Genomic DNA, 16,360 nt, shown 5'->3' with positions numbered 1-16,360 from the left:
TGTGACTTTAGCCAGATTTTTTTCTCAAGAAAGAGAACTAATAATAATAATAATAAAATTAAAATAAAATTGGAAGAGTAAGTGGAAAGTGTTATGTTTACTACAGATTATCAAACCAAATTTGTTCTTAACATTTTTCGGTATCAGAGTAGGAGATATGAGTTATAGCAGAAATTTGTCTCATTTGGCCTAGTGATAATTTTGTGGAAAGTACAATTTTGGTCATAATTATGTGGATAAAAATTCTATTCTGATACCTCATTGTACTGTGGAAATGACCCTGCACTTTTTTTTTTTTTAAGCAATCGGGGTTAAGTAACTTGCTCAAGGTTACACGGCCAGTTATTTCTGGGTGTGGTACTGAGTATCTGAGCCCAGATTTGATCCAGGTCATCCCAACACTGGAGCTGGTGCTCTTACTCGCTGAGCCACCTGGCCGCCCCTAAGCAATTGGGGTTAAGTAACTTGCTCAAGGTTACACGGCCAGGTGTTTCTGGGTGGGTGCTAAGTGTCTGAGCCCGGCATTCGATCTCCAGGTCATCCTGACACTGGAGCCGGTGCTCTTGCTTGCTGTGCTACCTGGCCGCCCCAGGACCCTGCGCTCTTGAAGGGTATGTCAACAGAGTACAAATTCTGACAAGTACTACCAAATTGGAATGGCTTTGAGTCTGGGCAGTCACAGTGTCTTTCTGTTCTTGAAGAACCAGGCTACTTTAGTTTAGAAAAGCATATCATCGGGACAGCTACGTGGCGCAGTGAGTATAGCATTGGCCCGGGAGTCAGGAGGACCCGAGTTCGGTTCTGGCCTCAGACACTTAACACACACACACACAAAACTAGCCATGTAACTTTGGGCAAGTTACTTAACCCCAATTGCCCTCCAAAAGGCAAAAAAAAAAGAAAAGCACATCATCAGATGGTTGACTATCATATGATTTGGGGGTGGGGGGATGGATGTGGGGGAAGTAACAGCAAAATAACTATTTAACACCAACATAGACTTTCACAAAACATTATGCTAATAGAGAGAATACCATCACCTATTAAATTATTGGTCTGTTTTATGTGATAAACAGGAGCTCTTCTAAAAGAATAGTTTTTAAGACTTAACTCATCATTTGACAAAAACTGATGGGAAAATTGGAAAACAGTATGGCAGAAGTTAGGTATAGAACAATATCTCACACTGTATACCAAGATAAGGTCAAAATGGGTACGTGATTTTGACATAAAGGAAGATATAAGCAGATTAGGAGAGCAAGGAATAATTTACCTGTCACATCTGTGGAGAAGGGAAAAGTTTATGTCCAAACGAGATAGAGAGCATCATGAGATGTAAGATGGATACTTTTGATTATATTCGTTTTTGCATAAGCAAAACCAATGCAACTAAGATTAAAAGGAAAACAGAAAACTGAGAAACAGTCTTTACAACAAGTGTCTCTGATAAAGGCCTAATTTCTCAAATATATAGAAGACTGAGTCAGATGTATAAGAATACATTTCCCAGTTGATTTTCAGATGAAGAAATCAAAGCTATCTATAATCATGAAAAAAAATGCCCTAAATCACTATTGATTAGAGAAATGCAAATTAAAAAATTCTGAGGTACCGCCTTGCACCTATCAGATTGGCTAATATAACAGAAAAGGAAAATGACAAATGTTAGAGAAGATGTGAAAAAGTTGGGCCACTAATGCACATTGGTGGAGTTGTGAACTGATCCAGCCATTCTAGAGGGCAATTTGGAACTATGCCCAAAGGGCAGTTAAACTGCATACACTTGATCCATCAATATCATTTCTAGGGTCTATATCCCAAAGAGATCATAAAAAAGGGAAAAGGACCCACATGTACAGAAAATATTTATAGCAGCTTTTTTTGTGATGGCCAAGAATTGGAAATTGAGGGGATGCCTATCAATTGGGCAGTGGTTGAACAAGTTGTGGTATATGAACATAGTACCAGTGTGCTATAAAAAATGATGAGCAGGCCACGTTCAGAAAAACCAGAAAAGGCTTACACAAACTGGTGCAAAGTGAATTGAATGGAACCAGAAGAATATTGTACACAGTAAGAGCGACATTTTGTCATGATCAACTATTACTGTCAAATTGATTAGTCTCTGAGGGAGGGGGGGTTATTTGGAACTCAAAATTTTATTTTTAAAAAATGAATGTGGGAGGTGTGGCTAGGTGGCACAGTGAATAGAGCACTGACCATTGAGTCAGGAGGACCTGAGTTCAAATCTGGCCTCAGACACTTAACACTTACTAGCCATGTGACCTTAGGCAAGTCACTTAACCCCAATTGCCCTACCCCCCCTGTAGCAGCAAGCACCCCAGCGTCCCCCAGGGTGTCTGCCAACACAGGTTCTTGGATCTGCTTTGATAAAGGAAAGCAACTCAAAATGGGTTAACAAGCTTGCTTTAATCAGTCAAATATGTATTGTTTACCTAGTTGAGGGGAAAAAGGTCAGCACCCCGAACTTCAGAATACACAGACAGAATTATCAAGACAGAGAAACAGATCAAGTAGACAGTTTCCAAACTGTCCAACCATTACATCCATACCAAATCAACATCTGGGTTTTTCAAAGCTGGGAGACTCTCAGCAACGGCTTCCCATACATAGTTCTATCTGATCAAATCACAGAACAGTTCTCAAAGTGAGCCCCAAAACAAAGCTACACATCAGGGCTTATATAGCCTTCTCCTGGCTCAGAGAATGTAACAACCTTATTGACCCACTGCCCAATCAGAAAGTATCTACTGAAAAACAAGCCTCCCACCCCAGGCTCCAGGTGCACTTTAGCCTAGGGGCAGGGAAGATCTTTAAATTTACATTCCCATTACACCCCAAAAAAAGGCAAAAAAAAAATGAATGTGGGAGCAGCTAGGTGGTGTAGTAAATAGAGCCCTGGCCCTGGAGTCAGGAGGACCTAAGTTCAAATCTGGCCTTAGACACTTGACACATAACTGTGTGACCTTGGGCAAGTCACATAATCCCAAAGTCTCCCTTCAAAAAAATTGAATGTGAATTGTCTTTACATGTAACTGGAAAAAATAAAATACTATTAAAAAAAAAATCTTAAAAGGTGCTTGTAGTTTGAATGAGGCAAATAAATGAAACATTAAAGAAAGAATCAATTCATATTTTATCCAGTAGTTTTACTTCTTTTCCAACCAAAATTTCCTATCTTTTGCACCTCATCTGTAAAAGAGAATGGGAAGGGAAATGACTGAAATATAAGGAAAACAACAAGTGGGGAAAGGGGAGATAAGCAAAGGACCTGCAACAGCACACACTGATTTCATTTTGTTTTCATTTTGCTTTCATTTCAGCTTTGGCTAGGTCACAATTCAAGAAAGATGGAGGATTTAAAAATAATTGGAGCTTCGATGATACAGAAGAAAGTGAAGGAGATGCAGAAAAAGAGTAAGGATATTTTCCTTAGATGTCTGAAATAATTTTTTTTATCTAAATTTGATGTTTTTCATATTAAAAGTCTTTTTAAAAAGTTTTTCTTTGATTAAACTTGCAATACACCAAGTATGTACTACTTCTGAAGCAAATTCAATTTTAAAGAATAAAAGATTGATTGTCCTTTAGGAGACCATCTATGTGGGACTGGAAGAATGAGGGAAGATGTAGGTAGTAGTTATAATACAATACAAGAAGAGCATCAATGAAACATTAAAAACATGTACAGAAGAGAACTGAAGTTCAAAAGGCAGTTTTATTATTAGCATTTTAAATGTAGTAGCTATTTTAAAATTAAAGGACCAGAAGTTCATAGTTTCCTATACACTGTTCTTTATATATTGAAATGTACATGTGAGAAAGTAATTCAAACACATTGTCTTTTAGGACATTTTATTTTAGATTTGTCTGCTTCCACCACTAGAGAGTTGGTCTGAAGTTAAGTCTTAGTTGATGAATCTTGAGTTAAAAGTCAGTTTTCAGTTTATTCTCAGGCCTATTTTGTTTTTATAAACTATTTTTAATGCTAAAGTTATACAAAGAAATATTTTCTGTTTTTTAAAATTCAGAAGACAAGTAATTAATAAAAAAAGGTATAGGTCTTCCATCAGAGCATAATGGAAAATGTACAGCATGGCAACTTGAATTTCTTAATCACATTTAAGCACATGAAGGAGAAAGCATTTGTGTGTGTGTGTTGTTGCTAAGAGCCCCATTTCAAAAGAACATGTGTTTTTTATATAAGGTATGCCTTTTCTTATATGGAGATTTTAGTAACAAAGGACAATTGTAAGAGAAATACTGAGTCAGCAGCCTGTAGAGAAAAGATATTAAGATGACCAAGATTGCCCATTTTCAAGCATTTAAATTTTTGTATGTGACTGAGTATTTTGAGGTTTATATCTGAGGAATCCTGATAACTGGGACTATTTGGTCACTAGTGGGCAACTGTATGTTATCTTGATGTGACTTGACTGACAAATACGGATTTTGGTTTCTTACTATGAACTAGAGAGGAATCATTTTACAGCAGGGACCCTACTTTGGAGCAGTAGGATGAGTTCCTTCTGGGGAAATGATGTAAAACCTCATTTTATTAAACTATCAGTTGAAGTACATAGACGGAGTATAGTCTTAGCTGTGGTACTTTTCTGTCACCTCTGACATTATTCAGGTCACTTTGCCTTTTTGGAGATTTATTTTTCTTGCCACGTGATTTGAGACATTTTAACTAGATAAACTCTTAAAGTTTTTCCATATAAAAATGCTAATAATCGTGTGCAGTGTTTTGGGGGCACGATTCTTTTATGAAGATAAGACTAATAGTTAAGAGAAACAATTCACTCCAGGAATTTTTTGAACAAATTTTCACATTCTGCTAAATATTCTGTTCTATATGGTGGAACAAAGTGTTGCTTGTAGATTGAGACCCCATGGCATCAATCCATTTACTCTTCTTCCCTCGGTTTACTTAAAAAACAAGGAAATTGGACAAGACAGACTTTTAAGGTGCCTTCTAGCTCTAAGACTATGACTAACTACAATTCTTCCCTACAGGGTGTTAAAACAGTTAGGTACTTAGGTACTGGCTACAGCCCATGGCTGCTCCTTAAGAACTACTTTAGTTTATTGTAGCAGATGTTAATTACCATTTGACTTACTTCCCAATGATTATTTAACTGTAGCAAGCCTTGAAACAGATAAACACTTTATAATTACCCTTATATAAGGACCCCAGTTCTCATCATTCCCCTACTATTTTTACAGTGGCAGTGGCATAAGAAAGGGTGTTTAGACTTGCATGATTTTTAAATGTCTGTAAACATACTCTTGGTGCTCTATAAATTTGACTCTAGAGTCAGAAAACTTGGGCTCAAATCTTGCTTTTAATCTTACCTTTGTGACCTTGGGCATGTCATTTAAAACTATTCTGATCCTCATTTTCATCATCACTAAATGTGGGTTCTGGACTAGATGGCTCTTGAGGCCTCTGAGTTTTTGTTCTCTTATGATTCTTTAATCTTCATATGGAGATACTGCTGGAGGGACTGATTGATACTGACTTTTACTTTTTGGTATAAGTGAGAACATAATAATGTTGCTGCTAAATGGAAGGATGGTCACAGGTTCTTCTTGGAGAGGAGATCAAGTTGTTGCCTACAGAAATAAAAAGAAACTTCCATTGAAAGGGATACTTGGTCACCTCATATTGCTGTATTAGCTTTCAAACTTTTAGAAAAAACCACGTATGAAAATAATTGTTGCTTATTTGCCAATATAATATCCATTGTAGGGAATCAAGATGTAGAGAAATTTCAGAAGGATACTATAAGACCCACATATTAAATCAGCATATACTTTAATGCCCAGGAAATCCAGAATAAATGCAGAATAGGGAAGAATGATGGAAAGTATATTGTAAAACATGGTTTAGGAATAAGACACAAAGAACTGAGAAATGGTAGACTACAAAGAAGTATCACAGTTGTGTAACATGAATACTTTATTCAAGAAGGTGATCACCATTTCTTCTACCTCCTGATCAGTAAAAGACATCACCCCCAAAATATCTACTGTATTTTGTACATTGGAAATGACTGATAGCCTATGTGGGAATTTATATCTGAATCAACTGTTAGGACAGTAAGTCATAACATTGATTTGTTAGATCAATGACTCACCATACTACAATATGAAGACATTTGGCTTTAGAATTAAAGGACACGCAGTCAGATTCCATCTGTCAACAGTAGCATACAACTTGACATGTAGTTATAAATATAATACAGATTATATCTTAGTCATTAGGACAAGATTTGAAGGGAAAAGTATGACACCTCTCTGATAATATGGGGAAATGCAGCATGGGGTTTGTGGTACCTGAAGTAGACCTTGAAGAAAGAAAAGGATTTCTGATAGGTAGAAATGTACAGGGGAAATTTCTAGGCATGGGTGTGAATAAGTGGAATAGATCAAGGGGAATACTGTGAAATAAAGATAGTGGATAGCTAGATCATGAAAGACCTTGAATGACAAATTCTTTATTGGATATATAATGGGTGGACCAGGAACTACTGTAGGTTTGAGGTTTTTGATCATGACAATGATGTGACTTAGACCCATAGGCTGTGGTACTGGCTTCCTTGCCTATTACTCAAACAAAGTACTCCATCTCCCCATTCTGGACATTTTCACTGGCTTTCCTCCATGCCTAGAATGCTTTCCCTCTTCACTGTACTTCCTGGCTTCCCTGAAGTCTCAGCCAAAATTTCACCTTTGGTAAGATTTGTCCAGCCTCTATTAAGGATAGTTCTGGTCATCTTAGGAGAGCAAGCACTTCTAATTTATCCTGTTTAAAGCTTTTATATACAGAATTGTTGGCACTTTGAATTGAGCACTTTGAAGGCAGGGACTTTTTGTTGTTCCTTTGTATCCCTAGCACCATGCCTGGCACATAGAAAGCACTTCATAAATGCTTGTTAACTGATCAATGCATTAGGAATGTTACTGGTCAAAGAGGGAAAAAGTTGGTGACAGAACTGTGAAGTATTCCAAAACTAATCACATATATATGTATTTTGCTTTTTGAATTTTGTACATACATTGCTGCCTTTTCCATGGCTGTAGCTATCTAGTATAAACCTTAGTTTACAGGTATATCAGTGACTGCCCTCTTCCACATTGCCTTGTTATATTTCATCTCTCCTCTAGGGTTCTCTGATACTATTAAGGGGGCTGAAGAGCAGTGTCTCTGCTACTAGTTCCAGGCCCTACCAATTGTGTTCTATTAATATTAGGGGATCTCTTACATCCTAGTTCCATTTAATCACTTTACAGATAAGCTTTTTTTTTTTCTTTTTGGAGGGCAGTTGGGGTTAAGTGACTTGCCCAGGGTCACATGGCTAGTTTTTGTGTTAAGTGTCTGAGGCCGGATTTGAACTCACGTCCTCCTGACTCCAGGGCTGGTGCTCTGTTCACTGTGCCACCTAGCCACCCCAGATAAGCTTTTGCAAAGGAATATTTACTTCAAAAGTATATAAGAAGAATGGACATACAAATATTACTCTTCATACCTGAGGGCATAAGAACATATTAATCCCCTCCCCCCTATCTCTAGAGGAGTAACTGGTTTCATATAGCATAGTCCCACCTAGTTTCAAGTCTTTTACACACACACACACACACACACACACACACACACACACACACACACACACACACACACACACACACACACACCCTTGGGCTCAAGTACCAGGCTTCCCTGATGGGCTGACTACAATATCCACTCTGGATTCCTTTCTTCAGGGTTGATGAGGCTGAGTCATAATCCAGAAAATACACTGCCTACACCTAGAATTGACAAAGACAAAACAGAACAAAACAACAGTCCTAAAAGGGGGGGGAAACTATCTTTTCACTTCATGGTACTCATACTTGAGGGTGAATATGACCTTTACTTCCCTCCTGCTCTGTGCTGCCAGAAAGAGAATACACTCTAGGTCTGGGAGTTTTAAAGGCACTGCCAATAAAAATAGTATGCTCCCACCCACACGGAAGGAGAATGCAGAATGACTTCTTCCAGAAACGGAAGATCATAGATGATTTGGATATGTATGAAGCCTTGTTATAAATGCCAACCTATTATTTCAAATAGAAATAGATTTTACTCTTTTCATCTGCCCAAGCAAATGAAATGGTTCCAATTTTTTTTTTTCTGGGGGCAACAAGGGATTATTGCTTAGGAGAATTACAGGAGTCAGTTCAAAGGAGGAAAAGATACATAAGCTATATATAGTGAAGATGTTAAACTATCTAGCATGTATGGTTAGTGTAATGGTATGTGAGAGTCATAGGAATACTTCAGGTTCAGTTGTTAAAAATCTTAAGTACTTTTTCTAGAAATTTGAGTTTGCTTACTGGAAGTTGTTGGAATGATTTGAGATGGTACTGATTTGAGCTATTGTTGATGCTTGACAAACTTTCTCACAGTATTTATGATGGAACATAAAAATGCAGAGTAACAGGAAAGAGAAAATGACAAGTGATACAAGTGTTAAAAGTTTAAATGAAAGTTGAGGCAACATTGAGAGCAAGGAAAATGTAGGAAATAGTAAAATTATGAAAGTGAATATGGAAAACATAAGTAGATTAGAGAGTAAAGATGAACCATGAACTCTCCTCTTCATTTAAGGAGAGAAGACAGTCTTCATTTCCCAACCATTTTGAACATCTTTGTACTAATTTTTTGAAGGCAGACTGTCATTTAAAAATTTTTATCCCCATCATTGAACACAGTGCCTAATGTGTAGTAGGTGCCTGATAAAGATTTCTTTTCTTTCTTTTTTTTTTTTTAAAGCAATCAGGGTTAAGTAACTTGCTCAAGGTTACAGGGCCAGTTATTTCTGGGTGTAGTGCTAAGTATCTGAGCCCGGATATGATCCCCAGGTCATCCTGACACTGGAGCCTGTGCTTTTACCCAATGAGCCACCTGGCCGCCCCTAAGCAATTGGGGTTAAGTAATTTGCTCAAGGTTACAGGGCCAGGTGTTTCTGGGTGGGTGCTAAGTGTCTGAGCCCGGACCAGATTCAATCCCAGGTCATCCCAACTCTGGGGCTGGTGCTCTTACTCGCTGTGCTACCTGGTCACCCCCAGATAAATATTTCTTGATTGGATGGATGAGCACATATAAAGTATATATTGATTAAAAAATGAATATGTTGTTACTGCTGGAGGTTGCTCAGCATAAGTGAAAGGAAAGCTGTTTCTCAGTATAAAAATAACCAACCCGTCAAACAGTAAGCATGAATCAAAAACAGCTCATCAGTATCCTTATGTATGGTTTAGTAACCTCTGTTTCTTTATGAATTTGACACTGCTGATCTAATACATGCTAGGCTGTGCTAAGAGCCAGAGATACCTACTGTTACCACTACTACCACCTCCTCTTTCTTCCTCCTCTCCCTCCTCAATTGATCCAGCACTAAAAAGTAGGTGCTCTTGTGTTTACTTTACAGAGGAGGAAACTGAGGCAGTCATCATTTATCCAGAGTTACACAGTGTTAAATATCTGGGTGAGATTTGAATTCTGGTCTTCCTGACTCCAGTTCTAGCACTCTATCCATCGCACTACCCAGCTTCCTATAAATATAAAGAAATCGTACAAAGTATAGGCTAAAAGATATTCAAAAAAACAAAAACAGCCCTTATCCTCAAGAGACTTAAAACTTTTAAAAAATTTTTATTCCATTGACAGAATTTTATTTTCTTTCCCTGCCACTCCCAGCTGCCTCCCTTTTCTTCCCACCCCACCCCTGGAAAAAAGAAAACTAGAAAAACATAACTTCTGTAACAAATACTCACAGACAAGCAAAACAAGATTCTCACATTGACCATATACAAAAAAAGTTCTCTTACTCTGTATCCTTACTACATCCCCTTTCTATTAGGAGGTAAATAGTATCCTTCATGATCAGTTCTCTGGAAATTGGTTATTGTATCTTTCAAAGTTGTTCTTCTAACATTTTGAAATTCATAAGAACTTCAAAGTTCTTAATGTCTTTCAAAGATGTTTGCTTTTACATTGTTAATCTTTATCGATCACTTTGTCAATATTATTATATTCCTTTTTTTTTTTTTTTTGGAAGGCTGTTGGGGTTAAGTAACTTGCCCAAGGTTACGTGACTAGTTTTTTTGTGTGGGTGTTAAGTGTCTGAAGCCAGAACCAAACTCTGGTCCTTCTGACTCTGGGGCCGGCACTTTACTCACTGCGCCACCTAGCCGCCCCAGAATTATTATATTCTTATACCATAATTATTCAACCATTGAGCACACACTTCTGATTCTTTACCACTTTAAAAACATTTGCTATACTTTTATACACATGGGCTCTTCTTTTTGATCACTTTGGGAGATAGACCTAGAAGTGGTATTGATGGGTTTGTACAATATATTAGGGTATGTACAATATATTAGTAAATTTAGGGCATAGTTTCAAATTAATTTACATAATGCCTGTACCAATGTACAGCTCCACCAAAATATATTAATATGCCTTTCTTCCCAAAAGGGGCTTGTATTGTAGTCAAGAAGACAACAGTTGTATAAATTGATATATCAAGGTACTTTCAGAGTAGATACAAATTAATCTTAGAAGAGAAGATACCATTACTAGCTGGGGACACTTGGGGACACCTCCTGATGGTGGTACTTGAGCTGAATCTTTCATTTCACCTCAGAGATTCTGAGGTGAGAACTGGTATTGTTGTAGGCATTAGGAATATAAAGTAGTCTATTATTACAACCATGGTTTAATGTGAAGAAGATTAATAGATGAGAAAACTAGAAAGACTGGGGAAGCCAGAATGTGGAGAATTGATATTTTTTTTAAATATATTTTTATTGATAATCTTCAACTTCATCAGAATTTACCCCACTATTCCTCCCCTTCCAGAGAACCACTCCATATAATAAATAGTATTTTTTTTTTACAATAAGTTTTATTGATGTCTTCTGTTTCTTACATCATCGTAGTTATTCCCAGTCTCTTCCTCTCTGACTATTAGAGAGCCATCTCATATAATAGATAGTGGTTGTTTTTTGTTTTTTAAGTAAGGAAGCCATTAGTACAAATTGGTCAATACATAGAAAAAGTCCAAAAAAATGTGTAACGTATAACACCTGGGGACCTCCCACCCCCACAAAAGAAGGGTGAGTTAGGGGAATATCTTCTCATCTCTTCATTTAAGTCATGCATTATCTTTATAATTTTGTTAAATTAATTTTAGATTGGGGGGATAAATGTTATTTCCATTTACATTGTTGGTAGTTGTGTATATTGTTTTCATGGCTCTACTTACTTCACCCTGCATCAGTTCATATAGAAGTTTCCATGAGTCGGTCTTCATTATGTGTATCATTTCTTTTTAAATTTTATTTATTTTTTTGTTACATTTTAAGTTCCAAATTATATCCCTCCCTCCCTCCTCTCTTGCACTAGAGAGCTGCCATTTGACACAGATATATAAATATATGTAAAACCATACTCTGCATACTTCTATTATCAGTTCTTTCTCTGATGGTGGATAGCATCTTCCTTCGTAGGTCCTTTGTAGTTGGTTTGAGTATTTACAATACTCAGAATAACTTGGTCTTTCATAGTTGTTCTTCAGACAGTATTGTTCTTACTATATACAACATTATCTTGGTTCTACTAATTTCATGCTTCATTATTTCATGTGTGTCTTTCCATGTTTTTCTCAAATCAGCCTGATCATTGTTTCTTACAGCACCATAGTATTCCATCACAACCATATATCACAACTTGTTTAGGCATTCCCCAATTGATGGGCATCCTCTCAATTTCTAGTTCTTTGCTACCACAAAGAGAATTGCTATAAATATTTTAGAATATATAGGTTTTTTTCCTGATTACCTTGGGAAACAGACCTGATAGTGGTATTACTAGGTCAAAGGATATACACAGTTTTATAACTCTTTAGGCATAATTCTAGATTGCACTCCAGAATGGTTGGATCAATTTACAGTTCTTCCGGCAGTGTATCAGTGTCCAAATTTTCCCACATCTCCTCCAACACTTGTCATTTTCCCCTTCTATCGTTTTTGCCAATCTGATAGGTCTGAGATAATATCTCAAGGTTGTTTTAATTTGTACTTCTGTAATCAATAATGTTTTATAGCATTTTTTATCTGAAAATTTTACATTTTCATCTGACATTTTACATTTCACAATGCTATTTCTTGTTTATTCATAAACTTTTGTCCATGAGTCTGATAATCAATGTTTTTTAAATTTTCTTCTAATATATTTAATTATATGTTATATGTTATAATATATTTAATTTAATAATTCTTTTAATTTTCTTATGATATCTCCCTTTATATCTAGGTCATGTATTCATTTTGACCTTACCTTGGTACATGGGGTAGGATATTGGTCTGTACTCATTCTGCCAGACTGCTTTCCATTTCCACTTTTTCCAACAATTTTTTTTTTGCCAAATAGTGAATTCTTATCCCCAAAGCTTCAATCTTTACATTTGTTAAACACCAGGTTACTATGATCATTTGTGACTTTATATTGTATGTCTACTCCATTCTACTAATCCACCTTTCTATTTCTTAGACAATTCCAGATAGTTTTGGTGATTACTGCCTTATAAATACAGCTTAAGATGTGGTTGGTACTCTAAACCTCCTTTTTGGTGGGTTTTTTTTTCATTAATTTCTTTGATATTCTTGACCTTTTTGTTCTTCCAAGTGAATTTTGTTATCTTTTCTTGTTCAATAAAATAGTTTTTTGATAATTTAATTGGGATGGCATTGAATAAGTAGATAAATTTTAGGTAGAATTGTCATTTTTATTATATTGTCTCTGCCCATCCATGAAAAATTAATATTTCTCTTATTTAATTCTGATTATTTGTATAAAAAGTGTTTATGTTCATATAGTTCCTGTGTTTGTCTTGGCAGGTATACTCCCAGGTATTTATGCTGTTTATGGTTTTTTTTAATGGGGTATCTCATAGCATCTCTTTGTTAGTATTATAGTATTATATTAGATATACGTAATTGTTCATTGTTTATGTGGGTTTATTATATATCTTGCTACTTTGCTAAAATTATTGTTTCAACTAGCTCTTTAATTGAATTTTCCAAGTATATCATATCATCTGCAAAAAGAAATAGTTTTGTTACCTCATTGACCATTTTGATTGCTTAAGTGTCTTCTTTCTTTTATTGCTATTGCTAACATTTGTGGTACAGTATTGGTGATAATGTGCATCTTTGTTCCGCTCCTGATCTTATTGGGAAGGTTTCTAGCTTATCCTTATTACAAATAATACTTGCTAATAGTTTACATATCATTTCTTATAGCACAGTCATAGTCCAACATATTCATGTTTAACAATTTGTTTAGCCATTTCCCAACCAGTGGGCATCTACTTTGTTTCCTATTTACTATCACAAAAAGTGCCACTATAAATATTTTGGTGTATTGAGGGGATTTCTTCCTATTCAGAATTTTAATGGAGTGTAAGCTCAGTAATGGAGTATCTTGCTTGAAGGGTATGAACATTTTAGTCGCTTTATTTGCATAATTCCAAATTGCTTTCCACATTGATTATACTATTTCACAACTCCATCAAGCAGTGTAGTAGTGTGCCTATCATTCTCTAACCCTTCCAACTTTGCCTGTTGACATTTTTTGTTATCTTTGCCAATTTGTAGAATATGAGATAAAAACCTAAGGGTTGTTGGTTGATTTTCATTTTTCATATTATTAGTTATTAGTGTAGCATTCTTTCATGTGGTTGTGATACATAGAAATGTTGGTGTTTTTTGTGGGTTTATTTTATATCTTGCTACTTTGTTAATTTCTTTTAAGAACTGTTCATGCCCTTTTATCTTTTGGGTAATGGGCCGTTTAGTGTTGGTTGTGTGTGTGTTATATATCTTACCAAAGAAATTTGTTAAGAGATTTTTCCAACCCATTTTAACACTACCTTCTTATCTTAGATGCTTTAGTTTTTTGTCTGTGGAGTTTTTTAAATTCATGTAACCAAAGTTGTCCATTTTAGATTTTATAATTGCCCCCATCTCTAGTTTGAGAAAGTATCTCCTAGAACATTGTACACAGTTATAGCAATATTGTATTTTTTATCTACTGTGAATAACTTAGCTATTCTTAACAATACAACAATCCAAGATACTTATGTAGGACTTATGATGCAAGGTGCTGTCCATCTCCAGAGAACGAATTGGTAGTGTCTGAATGCAGATCACATACTTTTTCTTTACTTTTTTTTCTTTTACTTTTTTTTTACTTTCTTTAATTTCTTGGGTTTTTTGTCTGTTTTCTTTCACAGAATGACTTACATGGAAATGTTATGCATGACCACATATGAATAACCTATGTCAAATTGCTTGTCTGCTCGGGGAGGGGAAAGTGAGAGAATTTGGAACTCAAAATTTGAAGGAAAAATGTTAAATTTTGTTTTTACATGTAATTGGGAAAAAATGAAATGCTAAATAAGAAAGTAAGGGAAAAAATAGTATCTTTCCTACCCATACCTGTGAGAGACACATGATCTGCTTCTTTCTAATTTTTTTATAGTTTAAATTTAAATCTTTAAATTTTTTTAAACTTTTTTTTTGTTACATTTTTAAGTTCTGAACTGTCTCCTCTCTCCTCACTTTGAACTTAGAGGCCACCATTTGACACAAATGCACACATATTTAGAACACCATATTATGCATATTTCTATTTATTAGTTCTTGGTCTTAAAGTAGATAGCATCTTTCATAGTTCTTTGTAGGTGATTTGAGTATTAATAATATGCATATTAACTTAGTCATTCACAGTTATTCTAACAGTATTGCTATTACTGTATACATGGTTCTGCTTATTTCGCTCTTCATTATTTCATGCAAGTCTTTCCATGTTTTTGTAAAATCAGCCTGCTCATCATTTCTTACAGCACCTTGATCTTTAATATTAAGGCTATTGTCTTGTGGAATGTGATATAAGAAGTTGGCTTAAGCCTAATTTCTGCCATACTTCTTTATATCCCTATCATTCTTTTTTTTAAAATCACACAGTGTTTTTTTTCCTAAATGATTTATTGTTTTTTACTTTATCAAACACTGAATTATTGAGCTCCATTGTTTCTGATTCTCCCTTGTCTAGTTTGTTCCATTGATCTATCACCTACTATATGATTTTGATGACTGTTGCTTTATAATAAAATTTGAGATCTGGAAGTGTTATTTCCTCTTCATTCCCATTACTTTTCATCATTTCCCTTGGTATTCTAGATCTTTTGTTTTCCCAAAAGAATTTTGTTACTGTTTTGTCAAGTCCTGTATCTCCTTTGTAATTTGAATCATGTAGCATTAAAAATATAAATTAAGGGATATTTTAAAACTGAATTTATATAAATCCTTTCTGTGCTTTGCTAAGTCAGTCTCCAGATATTTTGTATATTTTGTAGTTATTTGGAATGGGATGTCCCTTTCAATTTTTGCTTCTTAGGTTTTGTCATTGTTATATAGAAATAGTGTTTATTTTTGAGATTTTATTTTGTAGCCTGCATTGGCTGAGGGTGTTTATCATCTCAGTATCTTTGCTGATTCTCTAGGATTTTTCTAGCACCATATTATCAGCTAATAATTATAGTTTATATTCACTTTCACTTTACCTATCTTTTATTCCTTTTATTTCTTTCTCTTGTTGCTTTTGCTAGCATTTCTGGAACTGTAATAATAGTGGGGAGTGTGGACATCATTTCTTTGTAGAGTTTTTAAGCATAAAAGGATGTTGTACTTTGCCTAAGAACTTTTCTACATTTATGGTGACTTTGGGGGGATGGAAAAGGCCTCAGCTGGATCTTGAGCTCTTTCCCTCAGGCTTAATGGAGTACCACCCACCCCACTCCAGTGTGCTCCATGGTTCCCTGTCATGGTGTCCTCTCTTCTTCTATTCCTCTGTTCTCTGTCCTAGCACCACACTAGTGCTGTGGGCTTAATTTCTGTAATTTGGGTGTCTGAGGCTCTGGGAGGGACTTGGAGTTGAAGTTGGATCTCTATTTGAAGCCCCGAAATTTTCCTACCCCTTTCCCTCTGTTCTTGTGATAGTAATGGCAATTAAAGATTCCCCTGTATTGGCTTGGTTTTCAAACTGATTGTGTTAAAACCCAGAGTTTGTTAATCCCACCTGTGGGATGGGCTTGTTGATGTGAAAAGAAAGTCCTGAAGTGGGAGGAGCTGGTGATGTAGATTCGGAGAGACACTAGAGAGAGGCGGAAGATCTTTTTGGAAGCAGCACCTCGTGGAGAGAGAGAGACTAAGAGAATTG

The 16,360-nt window shown here is 35.7% G+C and overlaps 1 protein-coding gene across 7 annotated transcripts in view; it reads left to right on the top strand.

Moving 5' to 3' along the window:
* SENP6 (SUMO specific peptidase 6) overlaps window positions 1-16,360 on the top strand; it is a 138,756-nt gene that overhangs the window by 29,916 nt on the left and 92,480 nt on the right. For all 7 annotated transcript variants that reach the window (XM_069066996.1, XM_069066999.1, XM_069066997.1 and 4 more), the window contains exon 2: window positions 3,345-3,438. In XM_069066996.1, the coding sequence (XP_068923097.1) occupies window positions 3,345-3,438 (94 nt within the window). The remainder of the gene's footprint in view (window positions 1-3,344; window positions 3,439-16,360) is intronic.

This window comes from Petaurus breviceps, unplaced genomic scaffold (assembly GCF_028583685.1).
Source record: "Petaurus breviceps papuanus isolate PSGF00001 unplaced genomic scaffold, PetGlider_PUasm1.0 90734, whole genome shotgun sequence".
Lineage (NCBI taxonomy): Eukaryota > Metazoa > Chordata > Mammalia > Diprotodontia > Petauridae > Petaurus > Petaurus breviceps.
The sequence above is the reverse complement of the archived record's forward strand: the minus strand, read 5'-3'. Positions and strand labels throughout refer to the sequence as shown.